Source organism: Hyla sarda, chromosome 2 (genome assembly GCF_029499605.1).
Source record: "Hyla sarda isolate aHylSar1 chromosome 2, aHylSar1.hap1, whole genome shotgun sequence".
In the NCBI taxonomy this organism is placed as follows: Eukaryota; Metazoa; Chordata; class Amphibia; order Anura; family Hylidae; genus Hyla; species Hyla sarda.
The window spans coordinates 298,131,474-298,147,813 of record NC_079190.1 but is presented as its reverse complement, the minus strand read 5'-3'; the positions used below and the strand labels follow the sequence as shown (position 1 = coordinate 298,147,813).

The window sequence follows — 16,340 nt, the reverse complement described above, 5'->3', positions numbered from 1 at the left end:
GGAGGAGCAGCCCTCACCCTCAATCAAAGTGAAGACCCGCTCAGCCTATCACCGGTCCTATCTAAGATGGTGATTGGCTGAGCAGCTAACACGCCCACACTTTTTGGAAGGTTTGGGCTGCTCTGCTTCAAGAACTTGTAAGTAGCCGTGCTCCATTCAGGAGATTGTGAGGGGTCCTCAGCGTTTGAACCCCCCAGGATCAAATACTTATCCTCTATTCTGTAGATAGGGGATAAGTGTAGTTCCCTGAACACCACCTTTAATGGCCACTATGGCTCAATTTACTTGATTTCTTTAGCTTCTTTAGTAAACTTACAAATATTTTAAGGCTTACAAGTTTTGTCCTATACAGTATCGCTGCATTTCTGAAAGGTTCATGTTTTGCTTATTACCAACAGACTTGTAGACCATACACCAACAATTCAGTAGAGATTTATTTTGTTATGGAATTTATTCCAGATAATTTGGGGAGCCTGATAGCGGCCTATTTTTCTAATAGTTTAGATGTTTGTTTTCATTACATTGCTGCTAATTCATTTTAAATAAATCATAGTAGAGGGATTTAAAAGGGAAACTGATGGCAGCGTCATGCACACTAACCTGCTTGTATAGGCGAATAGTGCACGGGAAGCTTATTACAAGGGTATCTACCATTTTTTTTTTGTTATGTGGTGTCTGTCTCAAGATATACCCAAAAATCTTAATATGTAAGTTAATTAATTTGGTGCACTCAGGGCGTTCCCAGTTCCTTGGTGCTATGGTACACCCACCTGGCTGGTCCCACTGAAGCACACAGGGGGAGATTTATCAAAACCTGTGCAGAGGAAAACTTGCCCAGTTGCCCATAGCAACCAATCAGCTTGCTTCTTTCATTTTCATGAAGGCCTGTGAAAAATGAAAGAAGCGATCTGATTGGTTGCTATGGGCAACTGGACAACTTTTCCTCTGCACAGGTTTTGATAAATCTCCCCCATAGCCTCTATGTGCCAAGGTCCAGAGCTTGTGCATTCAGACCTCCAGCAGGACCAGCCCGGAGCATCACTGCACATGCGTGGGATCTCAGCACGTAGTGGCTACATGCTCCAAGGCAAAGGTATAAATATTTATTGAGGGGGTGTTGTCCAGGGATCAGCCAGACGGGCGTACCACTGGTCCAAGGGGCTTGGGAACGCCCCAAGTGCACCAAAGAAGCTAATGGTAAAAACCTTTGTTATAGATATCACCTGCACAATTAGTTTGTACCAGCAGATTAGCGCAGGTGCTGTTGTCAGTTTGCATTTAAACTTCACCTGATTTACGATGGCCTATCATGGGTCAACCTGTGATGTTAGTGTAAAGCTGCATCTCCCAGTTACATTGGAGTCTGCATGGAGCAGATACTGTACCAGAGACAGGTACTGTGAGTTAGAGGAATTTTATTATTCTGCAGATATTCATTGTATGGATTCACCTACTATATTATTGCACTCCTGGCCCATTAGATTAGGCAGAAATGATATCTTCAGCAGCACTCTATGCATGGGAGATCATACAAAGGAATAAGGAAGGCAGACATTAGTGAGAGCAGGGGTCTAGGATCTGCCAAGAGAGCTGATAAGTGAAAATGCAATCCTTTAGTCCACAGGGAGTCAGCCAGACAGGAGAGACTGACATCCTGTGTGAACATTAGAGAGTTCATAAAAAATGGTCAAAATTTATGAATGGAACTATAGTGTAATGGTATGTAGTTATAGTGTAGCATGTTCCTGCTGGTACGGGGTCAGGTTGGTTTCACACAGCAGAATTTCTGCACCGAATTCTGCATGGAAATTCTGCATGAATTTATAACCAATTCACTTCAATAACATTTCTGCAGTGGAAAGTCTGCAGCAGAAATTCTGCTGTGTGAATGGGACAGTGGAATCTCACTGAATTGTATTGTCTGGCTGTAAATTCATGCAGAATTTTCATGCAAATTTTTCATGCAGAATTCAGTGCAGAAATTCTGCAGTGTGAAACCGGCCTAATAGTGCATGGGATGCTGATTTCAACGCACTTTACTTTTTTCTCCCCTTCGTGGCCCTGTTCGCGAATTATGCACAAAAATCCAGCACTGTCCCACAAACCTCTGAAATGGCACAGGGGGGCTGTTGAAATGACACAAAGGGGTGATGAAATGGCACGGAGGGTGCTATCTCTAAAAGCTGGGTGATAATGCAGAGATCCAGCGGGCGCCAGATTAAAAAGGCAGGACCGCACAGGGCTGCTGCCTGTACCATGCTGGGAGTTGCAGTTCGGCCTTCCTAGTGGTTGCCACAGTAAAGATCGCTTTACTGCAACTTTCCTTCCCTACCCCCCCCCCCCCCGGTTGCTTCCCTACCTGCGCCGTGATCTCCGCAGTCTCCAGTGACGATCGGTGGTCCACACGCATCTTCTCTTCCAGGCACTGGCCTCCATCTTCTCCCCCCGTTCTGCCCGACATTCAGGGGTGTGCAGAACGTGGGGTTTCCATGGCAACCCACTGCCCTGTGCTGCCATTGGTCAGAATTCAGTTCTGACCAATGGCAGGGGATAGGAGGAGATAGCAGCACTGCGACCTCGCTTCTATCCCTTAGGATGATCGGGGCTGTCACTGACCGCTCCGATCATCCCTATTTTCCCGGTGTTCGGGTCAACAGAGACCCGATCAGCCCGGAATAACAGAAAATCGTATGTCTGAATTGACATGCGATTTTCTGCAATCGCCGACATGTTGGGTCCAGCAGGAATGCAGGAATGATTCCAGCAGGCATCCCGGTCCGGTCCCCAACCGGCTAGCGGCTTACCAGTCTTTAAGGACTCGGGATGCAGGGCGTATGCATACGCCCTATGTCCTGAAGAGGTTAAACCTTTTAGGGTAGGTTCACACATACAGGATCTGCTGCCTATTTTTGCTGCATATTTTGTGCAGCCGATATAGCTAACCATTAAAGTTAATGGGTAGCAAAATCTACCCTTTGACCCTACCCTTAGATTTCATGCGCAGAACTTGATGCGCAGGATTTTCTGATGCAGATTTCATTGTAAACTAAATTGCAGTTATAAATCCTGCGCGTCAAATCTGCGCAGAATACAGAATACTATTCTTGAGAATATTCTATTCACACATACAGTATTCTGCGCAGGTTTTAGAGTTGTGTTCAGTCATTTAGTTTACTTTGAAATCTGCAGCAGAAAATCCTGCGCATCAAATCTGCGCAGAATACTGTACATGTGAATACACCATTAATGACGCAGCCTGTTTTGGCTTTAATAACTGGGCCAATTTTCAGTTTTACATTTTTGCTTCTTTCCTCTTTTACTCTTTTATTTTGCCATCCGCAGAGCCAGATGAGGGCTTGTTTTTTTGCATCACAAATTGTACTTTGTAATGACACCTTTTATTTTTTTATTTAATTTATTACAACAATTTTTCAAAAATTTTTTTAATTCCCCATAGGGGACTATTACATGCAATCTTTCGATTGCCATAGCATAGCATTGATTAGTGTTAAAAGTGCTGTTTTCTCCCGCCTGCCAGTGTTGAACTGAGGGCATGGAGAGGGCACTGAGGGCATGGAGAGGGCTGTCAGGTCATCTCTTTGGGATTGCACTGCAGAGGTCCCACTCGTTCCCCACCCCCGGATTGCCGATGTCTGGCATTAGCAGTAAAAGTCCTGGGCCGAAATAAAACAAAACGCAATCTTGCATATTTTGATGAGTTTTGTCTCTATGCTGTTTAGTTTTCAGTAAAACTAACATGTTACCTTGATTTTGCAAGACAGTATGATTACAGCGATACCCAATTTATTAAAATTTGGCCACGTTTTTCTAAAAAAAAAAAAAAAGCTAACACTTTTTTTTTCATTTACGGGCTTTTGTAAGTTGCCATTTTCAACTTTCTGTGGTTTTTATTGCTACCTAATAGGAGTAGATAGGCATTTTTTATCACTTTTTATTCCATCTTTTCTTGAATGTGATGTGAGTAGAACAATCAACAATTCTTGCATTTTTTTTGTTTGTTTTGTTTTTAATTTTACACCATTTACTGCCATTCAACATCATTATACTTTGTACATGCCAGCTATATCCATCATGGCAACTCTAAGGGTTTATGGGAGATCGTTTGCAGTCCCACCTTGTTCCATACCTGCGTTATTCAGCAACAGACAACAGCCACTAATAGCCTTCATGGAGAGATCTCTGTTGCTGGCTATTTAAGGAAAATGGTCACCGGTTTACCCACACTAAACCTGATACTCCGGCTTATAGTGTGGGTGAACAGGAGACCAATGCAGGGTTTATGACCTATATACATAGCTGAAGTCCGGCGCCCAGATGGCAGGTGGTAATGAAGCCAGGGGGAGGCTGGGGAGTGAATATAGATGATGCAGGGGAGCTCGGCCAGCTGGATCCCTGCCTCCATTGCTTTCTGGGGCGCATTAGGATTAAAACAATTTACAAGCATATCTCTGTACCTAACAAACCAGGTTTCAGTGAGTAACCCCTTATTTTACAGCTGCTCACATGCACTATAACCTATAATGGGTTAGGTTCAGGTGAACTAGCGGTCAGATTCTTCTTAAGCCATTCTGCGTTCTAAAGAAAAAAAGTGTCTGAAACACTTTATAAATGTGGTACAAGTTGTAAGACAGTTTTCATTGCAAAGTAAATTAGAATTTTTACGCAACTACTATACTATATATAGTATGTGTGTGTGTGTGTATATATATATATATATGTGTGTGTGTGTGTGTGTGTTATAAGTTTAAGGATTTAACAAATCCAATGTGAAAGACTTGAGACATCAATATGTAATGTCCCTATCGTCTTCTGTTCATGGTGGATACCAGACTGGACCTCAGAAAATACAATCATGGTGCTTATGATGAGGGCTATGATCTTAGCCTTGAATCTCATATGTTTTAATTTGTGAGAGGGACGAGTGCGCTGTTAGCTAGTGTGATTCTAAGTAACGCTTGCCTTAAGAATCTCATTATTCGAACACAGAACCGTATTTCCTCTGAGAATTCTGGAGTAGCTTTGAGCTGGGCCTGTTCATTTCTCAAGCAATCATAGCTGCGTGATGGAGAGAGAAAATGGCAGCTGTTCCTAGCTCAGGCCTTCAATTTTCTTCAGTGTCCAGCCATTCAAGTGTGTAATTACACAGGGATGACGAGAAAACGTCAGGCCTTGTAAGGGAACTGCTTGCAGGCTTTTGCTTGCAGACTGTGAGAGTGAGGACAAGAAGAATTCAATTAATGTGTCTGTATTTTGTGTGTGTTGTATATAATTATTAATGTATGCTGTACACTACTATGGAAAGGTCTAGCATGTATTGTAATTTAATCTTTTCCACCCTCCTACACTTCTGGTGCTAACTGAAAATGTATTATTCTAGATGTAATGGCTTGAAATAAAACCAGAAATTTTGTATAGCTTCTTTTTGCAATTATGTAGTTTAGGACTGTTGATAGAGTGTGTCTAGCATTATAAGCCCATAACTGTGCACCTATGCCAGATAACTGTAAAACTAGAAGAAATTTATAAGGCAACTGCTTTAACAGCCTATTTATCGACGCAATGTTGTCCACCACCAGTGAAAATGGTACTTGTACTTGTTTCAACCAATGCCAATATTTTATGGTTAAATCTGAGATGGATGGAATAATATGTAAGTAGATAGGGCTGGTCATGCTGCCACAATAGAGGGGCTTTGTGGTTTCCTGCTCTATGCAAAGGATACTTTTCCTTTCTTCCTAGAGCAATTTTATAAATAATACCCTCAATGTAAAGAAACACTATTGCCTGGCCATTGACCCAAGGCATTTCATTCTGTCCTGCTGCCTTTTGCATTTGCCTGGACAGCACGTACACACTCTCACACGCATACATGCAGCCTCCGGCCTCCAATTAAGCTTTACTAATATAGACGTAGATGGGATTTCCTAGAATAACTTAAAGGGGTACTCCGCTGCTCAGCATTTGGAACAAACTGTTCCGAACGCTGGAGCCGGTGCCGGGAGCTCGTGATGCCATAGCTCCGCCCCCTCAATGCAAGTCAATGGGAGGGGGCGTGATGGCTGTCACGCCCCCTCCCATAGACTTGCATTGAGGGGGCGGGGCGTGATGTTATGGGGGGACTATGACGTCATGAGCTCCCGGCTCCAGCGTTCGGAACTGTTTGTTCCAAACGCTGAGCAGCGGAGTACCCCTTTAATAAAGGGGAAGAAAAAAAGCATAAAATAAATATGCAGTGTATTGTTGATATTCACAATATAAATAAAATGCATGATTACTATTGCAATTTTTTTTAACCAGACCTTTTTTTTGTAAACTGTTTATTTTAAGAAAGGTACATAGATGTATAAGACTTAGGGTAGGGCTGTACATCTGTAGGTGTGCTGTTGGCAGTCACGAGTGAGGGTAGAGTGAGTTACCTGTAGCTCTGTCTGTCCACTCAGCAGTCACAAGCTTACACACAGCTACCCGGCCGCAGCAGGGAACTCCCTTTATAGTCGCTCTGTGACTGTCGGCAGCGCATCTGCAGTGTCAAATACGATGTGGATGCGCTGTGTGTGACTATACTCTAAACATGTTTTTTATCAATCCAGATGAATGTCATTATGGTGTTTGTATATGCTTGCAATATTCCAGGATCTCTGAATACTATTTGCCTGTGTCATGTATTTTTATTAATTTCATCTCCGTTGTTTCATGAGAGCTCAGCTCCAGAAAGAGCAGGCATTGCTTTGATGTTCTCCCACACTCAAGAGCACTGCATTCACAGCTCACCATTCTGTGGCTGCCTTTATTGAACTGGCTGACGGTTTCCGGATCAGTCTCCTGGGTGTGAGCTTCTCATGTCCTCTCAGCCCAAATACTTGGTCCAGTCACCTGCCCTTTCATGAGATATGAGAACTGGCAACTACCTCTTTCCATTGCACAACCACATAAAATAGCAGCAGAGTGCTTAGGACATTATGTATGACAAGACTGTGCAGGGCTATTCTCTAGTTCTGGAGATAGAAACAAATGTGTTCAGCAGTCTCTTTGTATGTGTACATGTCTGTGTACAGACAACCTCCTGCTCAGGCTACTCTGGTTCTTCAGTGAGTGCAGATTCTGAACAGTTATGTAGTTGCCAGGTATAAGGGTGGAAGAAGCCTTTACCTTTTTTTGTACAGTCACGTACTGAGGAAGACAAAAACATGCATCCATTGGCCGCCACATTCGGCCACGATTTCATCCATGTTCACCTGCAGCAACATGTGACTCAATCAATGTGTTATTCAGTCAATGAATGTATTTTCTCAGATGTATACTTCAACATAAACTGTGTAAGCTTAAAAAAAGGAAAACCTTTGTTTCATAAATGTAATATAGATATTGAACTCTGTAAATCTTGTGTTTTAACAAGGATTTTTCTTTTCTTCAGAAATAAGTTGTTTGTGTAAAAGCTACAAATATTTTCAATTCAGATTTTTATGATGCTTTGTATCTTGTGCTAGATGCTCATTTTTTCTTTTTTTGTCTACATATCTATATTTTGTTTAAGCAGTATGCTATATTGCACTTTGAAAAGTACTGCGACAAGTCCATTGTATTTATCAATATGTGACAATGAGCGTAAAGCATTTATATGAGGTACTTACTTGCACAGAGGCCTTGAGGGAGATTTATCATTGGCTTCCTAAAATTTCATTGGCTGTAATTTGGTGCAAAATTTTTGAGCAAACATTTTGCGTAATTTTAAAATAGACACTTTTTGCAAAACTGTGAGTCATTATTGCCATTGCAGTGGAAGATATTTATCATGTGCCCCTTTTTAAAAAGGCACAAAAAAAAAGCATGCAAACGTTCAAAAAAACAAACAAACAAAAAAAACGCAAACACATACCATGTCTGCCTTGCCTTAGAAAAGTGGCATCCTACAGCAAATGCTGAGGTGATTTTCATTTGTGCAAAATTTATCAAAGTCTATACATCATTTTGATAAATATGGCGCAAGTAACTCCACCCAGCCACAAATAATAAATCTTCCCACTTGTTGGCATTAGTGTCATGACTTTTTAGCCAATGACTCCTATATTGGGGCCCCTTACAGTTCTGGTGTTGTGGTAAATGTGAAGCTGCAGACTTGCCATCAAAAACACTGAATGTCCTATTGGAAAGACAATTTTACAAAGAGAGCATGGAGCTTAAGGGTACGTTCACACGTACAGGATCTGCTGCGTATTTTGTGCAGCTCATATGTATAATAATGGATGGTAGCTTAACATATGAAACCTCAATTTCCTGTCAGCAGTAAAACAGGAGTGTAGATAGGCAAATGCCTAGATAGGGTTACTTATCATGATTCTGGGCATACTTTTTTTTTATTTCTTTGGTCCTTTTTAGCACCAAGATATTAGCCTTTTGTTAATATGCAAATGCTCAAATGTCCAGGGGGCATTCTCCAGCTCAGCAAGAGCCCATGTACCGTATATACTCGAGTATAAGCAGAGTTTTTCAGCACGATTTTTCGTGCTGAAAACTCCCCCCTCGGCTTATACAAGAGTGAACTCTCCGCCAGTCAATCCATTCATCAGTGGTCTTCAACCTGCGGACCTCCAGATGTTGCAAAACTACAACTCCCAGCATGCCCGGACAGCCATCGGCTGTCCGGGCATGCTGGGTGTTGTAGTTTTGAAACCTCTGGAGGTCTGCAGGTTGAAGACCACTGCGGCCTTCTTCATCATCCAGCCCTCACCCCTTTTGTTTTGTACTCACCTACCCTCGGTGTGAAGTTAGGGTGAGCTGGTCCGGGTCATCTATGCTGCAGGGACCGTCCGGTGGGGAGGATTAGTCATTGCGGGCTGTCCATTTTCACCGGGGGGACTCTTCTCCGCACTTCGGGCCCAGCCCAGGATTAGTGACCATGCCTTGATGACGACGCACAGGGACGTTCATGCGCAACGTCCCTGTGCTTCGTCGTCAAGGCAACGTCACTAGTCCTGGGCCGAGCCCGAAGCGCGGAGAAGAGGCCCCCCCCCCCTGTGAAAATGGACAGCCCGCAACGACTAATCCTCCCCACCGGACGGTCCCTGCAGCATAGTTGGCTAGTTGGCCCGGACCAGCTCACCCTAACTTCCCGCCGAGGGGAGTACAAAACAAAAGGGGGGGGGGGGGGCTGGATGATGACTAAGGCCGCAGTGGTCTTCAACCTGCAGACCTCCTGATGTTTCAAAACTACAACTCCCAGCATGCCTGGACAGCCGATGGCTTTCCGGGCTTGCTGGGAGTTCTAGTTTTGCAACATCTGGAGGTCTGCAGGTTGAAGACCACTGATGAAGGGATTGACAGGCGGTGATGATGAAGGGGGGGATGATGTATTTCCCACCCTAGGCTTATAGTCGAGTCAATAACTTTTCCTGGGTTTTTGGGATAAAATTAGGAGCCTCGGCTTATATTCGGGTCGGCTTATACTCGAGTATATACGGAGTCCAGTCCATGTCTTCATTATCACTGCTCACTGGCACACTTGCATCTGACTTACCCTGTTTGACAACCACTATAACTAGTGAGGCCATGCCTGGGTTCTTGCCATGCTGGGTAACTTTCCCTGAGTGCTGGAGCTTCATTTGCATATTAACACAAAGGCTTATGTCCCGCACTGGAAAGGACTATGGAGATAAAAATAGTATGCCTGGAATCCTGATGAAAAGCCCTACCATGTGCTTCTTGGCACCCCCCCTTTTTTTTTTTTTTTTTCCTGACAGGTCCAGTTTAAACTTAACCCAGTTGATATTAAAAAGCTGTTAATATAAACTTTTACGGAGATATAAAAATGTATATATGTAAAATAATATTGTAAATGTATGTTTTTGTATAGGACCAGTTGTGTGGACGGGACCCTACATTAACTGATGAGTTACTAAATATCTTGACAGAACTTACCCAACTAAGCAAAACAACGAATGCTAAAGTGGCTTTGCGGGCCCGTCAGGTATGCACCTGATTTTTTTTATTTTTTATTCTAAACCCTGATGATTTGTTACCCAAAAGTTGTGGGTGCAGTATTTACTATTCACTATCTGAATATTTTGTCCTACCTTACAGGTCCTTATTGCTTCACATTTGCCTTCATATGAACTTCGTCACAACCAGGTGGAATCCATATTCTTATCTGCTATCGACATGTATGGGCATCAGTTCTGCATTGAGAATCTACAGGTAGTTTCTGACTTGTGTTAGGCACACTGCTGTATTTGGAATCCGAAGGATTCTGAACACTGGTTAAACATTTCTCCATTCATGTAGAATTACAGCAGAATATAATGTTCTAGTTTGTTTCTCTATGGTGTTTACTCTACTTTATTGCTGTTTAAATGCACAGGGTCGTGTGTAGTTGAGACAGGACTTTATCATTTTAGTGAATTCATATTGAAAAGATATGTTAGTGTGATAAGTTGTTCCTAAAGGGAATATGTTACATAGAAAATGCTGCCCGATCTTCAAGCAGCATGTTGTAGAGCAGGAGAATGAATGAGAATATTGGGGTAGTTTTGCAGGAAATTTTTTTAAGTAAATTCCTGGTTATTCTTGGCTTAGGAATCCAGTTTTCTACAAAGCTATATTTCAGACAGTTAAATGTTCTTGACAATTGCTTTAAAGGAGAACATTAAAATACATGTAGGAAGTACACATGGTTACATACCATGCAATAATATTTAGTCCGGATTATGCCAATACATCCTAATCACAATATTATGTTTTGTGTATGATTATGTATATTATGTTTCCACTGTAGTGTGTGTATCTGAGCTCTGACTTATGTTTTTTTCCCCCCTCTTTTAAGAAACTTATTTTGTCTGAAACATCCATCTTTGATGTGCTGCCAAACTTTTTTTACCACAGCAACCAGGTGGTAAGAATGGCTGCGTTAGAGGTAAATAGTTTTCTTATCCTTTCTGCCATAGGATTCATGCTAGGGTGAGGGCTGGGTGGCCGGGAGTACTGGAAAACTTAAGAGCAGACTCACACTGATTCTTACGTGATAGCATGCTCTAGTGATAACCCATGAAAGGGAGGGGACTAACATAATTGCAAAAAAGTTAAAGGGGTATTCCGATATAAATTTGCCTTCCCGTCCCCTCTAGCCTGTTTGTGGCCAAGACAGGTGATCAGGAAAGCTAAAAGCAGCAAATTCATGACGTTATACAATTTATGCAGCTACCATTAAAGTAATTGGGAAATACTCAAATTGCATAATATCCCTGTTTCGGTTGCTTACGGCTTTACCGACAACCTGTGGCTGCCACAAAAAGGCTGAAGGGACGGGAAGGCAAATTGAGAACAATACCCCTTTAAAGGCTAAAAGGTATGTACCCTGAAATTGTGCATATTAACTGATCCACTTTATCTCATTCCATGCAGAGTCTGCCAAAAAAAGGATAGGTATATTCCTTCTGTGGACAGCGGAATTGGAATTTCCTTGCTAGAAACATCTGGCGTGGAAATTTCACTGTGCGCAAAGCGCAGCAGAATCCCATTGAATACAATGGGACTCTGCTGCTTCAGAATCTTTGGAATTCTGCATGAAAATTCAGACGTGTGAACATGGCCTCAGTGTGGGTCACGTACTTAATCTGCTAGGAGTTTTTGCTGCAGATTTCAGCTATTTAGTTATGTAGATTAAATCTGCAGTGTGATTTCATAGCGGATTAGGTACATGTGAACATGTACCTTTACAGCTTAGTGTGGGCTTGGGTAAGTTGTGGCAGGTATGTCATTTATTAAATGATTTTTCCTTTGGTTAAGATAGGATTCTCTTACAAAAAAACGTAGTATTCAGTTGGTTTTACTGAATAACCTTTTTAGAGTCACATGTACAGCATTTGCAGTGTATTTTGCTGCATATTTTCTGCTGCTGATTTTCCTATCCATTGAAGTCAATAGGTAGGATAATGAGCAGCAAAAAATATGCAGCAAAATACACTGTAGTATTATTCAAAATGTTATATAGTTGGTATAAGTGATATCTCAGTGTTCGTTGGTTCAGGGTGATATAAAGGATAAGCAATATTCATTCAAATGTTACTTGTCTAGGGTATATTCACACAGAGCACATGTGTTGCAGAGAATTTGTTGTGAGATATCAGAAATCCATCCACTTGCTGCACCATTGAGAGACATTTCGATGTATGGGACATATTTTCCAACTAGTGTGCCTCCAGCTGGTGCATAAGTACCATTCCCAGCATGCACGGTCGGAGTTGTAGTTTTGCAACAGCTGGAGGTTTGCCCCAACCCCCCTCCCCCCCAATAAAAATGAAAACCTATCGTGCGGCAGTTTTTTCAAAATGGAGCCTCCAGCTCGTGCTGACTGTCCAGGCATGCTGGGAGTTTAGCAACAGCTGGAGGAACCCTGTTTGGGAATCACTGGCATAGAATACCCCTATTTCCACCCCTATGCAATCCCTAATTTAGTCCTCAAATATGCATGGTGCTCTCTCACTTCGGAGCCCTGTCGTATTTCAAGGAAACAGTTTAGGGCCACATATTGGGGTATTTCCAGACTCAGGAGCAATTGCGTTTCATGTTTTGGGGGGCTTTTTCTCCTTTTACCCCTTATGAAAAGTAAAAGTTGGGGGCTACACCAGCCTGTTAGTGTAAAAAAAAAAAAAATGTTTACACTAACATGCTGGTGTTGCCCCATACTTTTTATTTTCACAAGAGGTAAAAAGAAAAAAAGAATCCCAAAATTTTTTATGCACATTTGCATATGTGGGCGTAAAATGCTCTGCGGGCGCACAACAAGGCTCAGGAGTGAGAGCGCGCTTTGTATATTTGAAACACAACAACAAAATTCCCCAGGGATTCCAGGGCAAATTATATGTGACAACAACCTTTAGGGGTTGCCCCCCAAGGGGTTAACCCTAAACTAGAAACCCCCCTTAAAACTAAATTTTATTGAGTCATTTAAAATATATGAGCTCCGGTATAGTGATCTAAAAACACAGCTAATAGTTGCTTGAATCGTGTGTAGGCACCCTGTAACTTCTTAGATGGTGGTATTGTGCTTGTATAGCACTAATCTACGGATGCTGCTAAATAAGTAGAGAAGCACTGTAAGCTGCTAGTTAAAATATGAATAGCCCTCCGCTGCCCGACGTTTCGTTGGATGAACCAACTTTATCAAGGTACAGAGGCTAATAGATCACTATACCGGAGCTCATATATTTTAAATGACTCAATAAAATTTAGTTTTAAGGGGGGTTTCTAGTTTAGGGTTAACCCCTTGGGCGACCCCTAAAGGTTGTTGTCACACTATGTATATTTGAGGCCTAAATTGGTGATTTGCACAGGGATGGCTGATTTTACAGCGATTCTGACATAAACGCAAAAAAATAAATACCCACGTGTGACCGCATTTTGGAAACTACACCCCTCATGGAACATTACAAGGGGTATAGTGAGCCTTAACACCCCACAGGTAGGTGTTTGACGGATTTTCGTTAAACTTGGATGGGAAAATGGAAAAAAAAAATGTAACTAAAATGCTGGTGTTACCCTAAATTTTTCATTTTCACAAGGGAAAATAGGGAAAAAAAGCCCCCCAAAATTTGTAACCTCATTTCTTCTGAGTAAGAATATAGCCCATATGTGAATGTAAAGTGCTCTGCGGGTTCACTACAATGCTCAGAAAAGAAAGAGCTCCATTGGGCTTTTGGAGAGAAAATTTGTCCAGAATTGAAGGCCATATGTGTTTACAAAGCCCCCTTAGTGCCAGAACAATGGACCAACCCCCCCCCCCCCCCCACACACACACGTGACCCCATTTTGGAAACTACACCCCTCACATAATGTAATAAGGGGTAGAGTGAGCATTTAAGCCCCAGAGGTGTCTGACAGATTTTAGTTACAGTGGTCCGTGAAAATGAAAAATTTACACCCCAACGCTAGTGGGGTGTAAATGCTCACTGCACCCCTTATTAAATTCTTTGAGGGGTGTAGTTTCCAAAATGGGGTCACATGTGGGGGGGGGGGGGGTGTCCACTGTTCAGGCACCACGGGGGGTGGTAAACGCACAAGGCCCCCGACTTCTATTCCAACCACAATTCTCTCTCCAAAAGCTCAATGGCTCTCCTTCTCTTCTGAGCCCTGTAATGCACCAGCAGAGCACTTTACATCCAGATATGGGGAATTTCCATAGTCAGAGATGGGGGGTTACAATTTTTTTTTTTTTTTTTTTTTTTTTTTTTAAATGTGAAATTTTGGGAAAAAACTGCATTTTAGGGAAAACATTTTTTTTCTCATTTACATATCTGTCTTTAACTAAAAGTCATCAAACACCTGTGGGGTATTAAGGCCCACTGTACCCCCTGTACGTTCCTTGAGGGGTGTAGTTTCTAAAATAGTATGCCATTTGGCTGTTCTGGCACCATAGGGGCTTCCTAAATGTGACATACCCCCCAAAAACCATTTCAGAAAAACTCACTCTCCAAAATCCCATTGTCACTCCTTCCCTTCTGAGCCCTCTACTGCACCCGCAGAACACTTGACATACACATATGAGGGATTTCCTTACTCGGAAGAAATTGGGTTACAAATTTTATGGTGATTTCTTCTTTTACCACTTGTAAAAATTCAAAAACTGGGTCTACATGAACATGCGAGTGTAAAAAATGAAGATTTTGAATTTTCTCCTTCCCTTTGCTGCTATTCCAGTGAAACACCTAAAGGGTTAACAAACTTACTGAATGTCATTTTGAATACTTTGAGGGGTGCAGTTTTTATAATGGGGTAATTTATGGGGTATTTCTAATATGAAGACACCTCAAATCCACTTCAAATCTGAACTGGTCCGTAAAAAATTCAGATTTTGAAAATTTTTGGAAAAATTTGAAAATTGCTGCTGAACTTTGAAGCCCTCTGATGTCTTCCAAAAGTAAAAACATGTTGTTAACTTTATGATGCAAACATAAAGAAGACATATTGTATATGTGAACCAAAATATAATTTATTTGGGATGTCCATTTTCCTTATAAGCAGAGAGTTTCAAAGTTACATTTTTTTTGTTTTTTTTTCACCAAGAAATGATGCAAGTATAATGCTTAAAGTGACAGTGGTCAGATGTGCAAAAAATGCCCGGGTCCTTAAAGGGGTACTCCGGTGGAAAACTTTTTTTTTTTTTTTTTTTTATTAACTGGTGCCAGAAAGTTAAAGAGCACCTGTCATCAACAAAAACTTTTAATATGTTGTTCATAATCATTAATGAAGAGATATTGTAATATATCTTCATTAAAAAATATTAATATTTATACCAGTTTTTTCATTTTATACTTTTGGCCACTAGGGGTCACTCTTCTATGCCTGGTCTGCAAGCAGCATCCTATGCTTTTCATAGTAAGTGTACAGCTTTTAGGACTAATGCTGAAGGGCACTGGTCCTTCCACAGGAAGTTCAGTACTCTCAGCTCAGGACTCGCTCCCAGCCTGTGAGCTACAAGCCTGCACATGCCTCCCATATAACAGAGGCCAGTCACCTCCCCCTCCCCCTGCTCTGTGTTCTCCCTGCCCCTCACCACACGTTATCTTATACATTGTATCATCTCACTGCACTTCCTGCTCTGTGCCCCCCCCTGACATTCATCTTAATCACTGCGTCTGTAATTGCTCCCATTGCCCCTGGTTCTCAGCATTGACTTTTTAGTGCAGAGACACAGGAGAGAGAGAGACAGGCTGCTGTCCCTACCCTGTACTTAGTCTGTATGCACACTGCAGAGCAGTGTTTCCCAACCAGGGTGCCTCCAGCTGTTGCAAAACTACAACTCCCAGCATGTCTGGACAGCTGTTAGCTGTCTGGGCATGCTGGGAGTTGTAGTTTTGCAACAGCTGGAGGTACCCTGGTTGGGAAACACAGCTGCAGAAGGAGAGCAGCATACAGGAAGACTGGCAGAAGCAGAGCCCCAGCCAGGCTTCATGTGACATCATGCCTGCTGGGACCCGCCTCCTTTCACCCCTCAGAAAGACAGTGTTCCTGAGCTAATGAAGAGGGATAAAAAAAAAGGTATTTCCACAGCGTTTTAAACCTCAATAAACACAGGGATAGGCATAGTTAGAGAAGGGGACAGATGGGAAGGGGGATCAGGGAAAGTTTAGATGATGACAGGTACTCTTTAAACAGATTTGTAAATTACTTTTATTTAAAAAATCTTAATCCTTTCAGTACTTTTTCGCAGCTGTTTTCTACAGAGGAAAATCTTTATTTTTTTTTATTTTTTTTTAATTTTTTTTTAATTTTTTTAATTTTTTTTTGTGTTGTCCACAGTGCTCTCTGCTGACACCTGATGCCCATAT

The 16,340-nt window shown here is 42.0% G+C and overlaps 1 protein-coding gene across 2 annotated transcripts in view; it reads left to right on the top strand.

Annotated features, from left to right (window-relative positions):
• Positions 1-16,340, top strand: part of ACACA (acetyl-CoA carboxylase alpha) — a 403,267-nt gene that overhangs the window by 134,527 nt on the left and 252,400 nt on the right. For both annotated transcript variants that reach the window (XR_008888830.1, XM_056557545.1), the window contains exons 25-27: positions 9,872-9,985; positions 10,099-10,212; positions 10,838-10,927. Coding sequence is in view for 1 of the 2 variants with exons in the window: in XM_056557545.1 (XP_056413520.1) it covers positions 9,872-9,985; positions 10,099-10,212; positions 10,838-10,927 (318 nt within the window). In the remaining variant the exon portion in view is untranslated. The remainder of the gene's footprint in view (positions 1-9,871; positions 9,986-10,098; positions 10,213-10,837; positions 10,928-16,340) is intronic.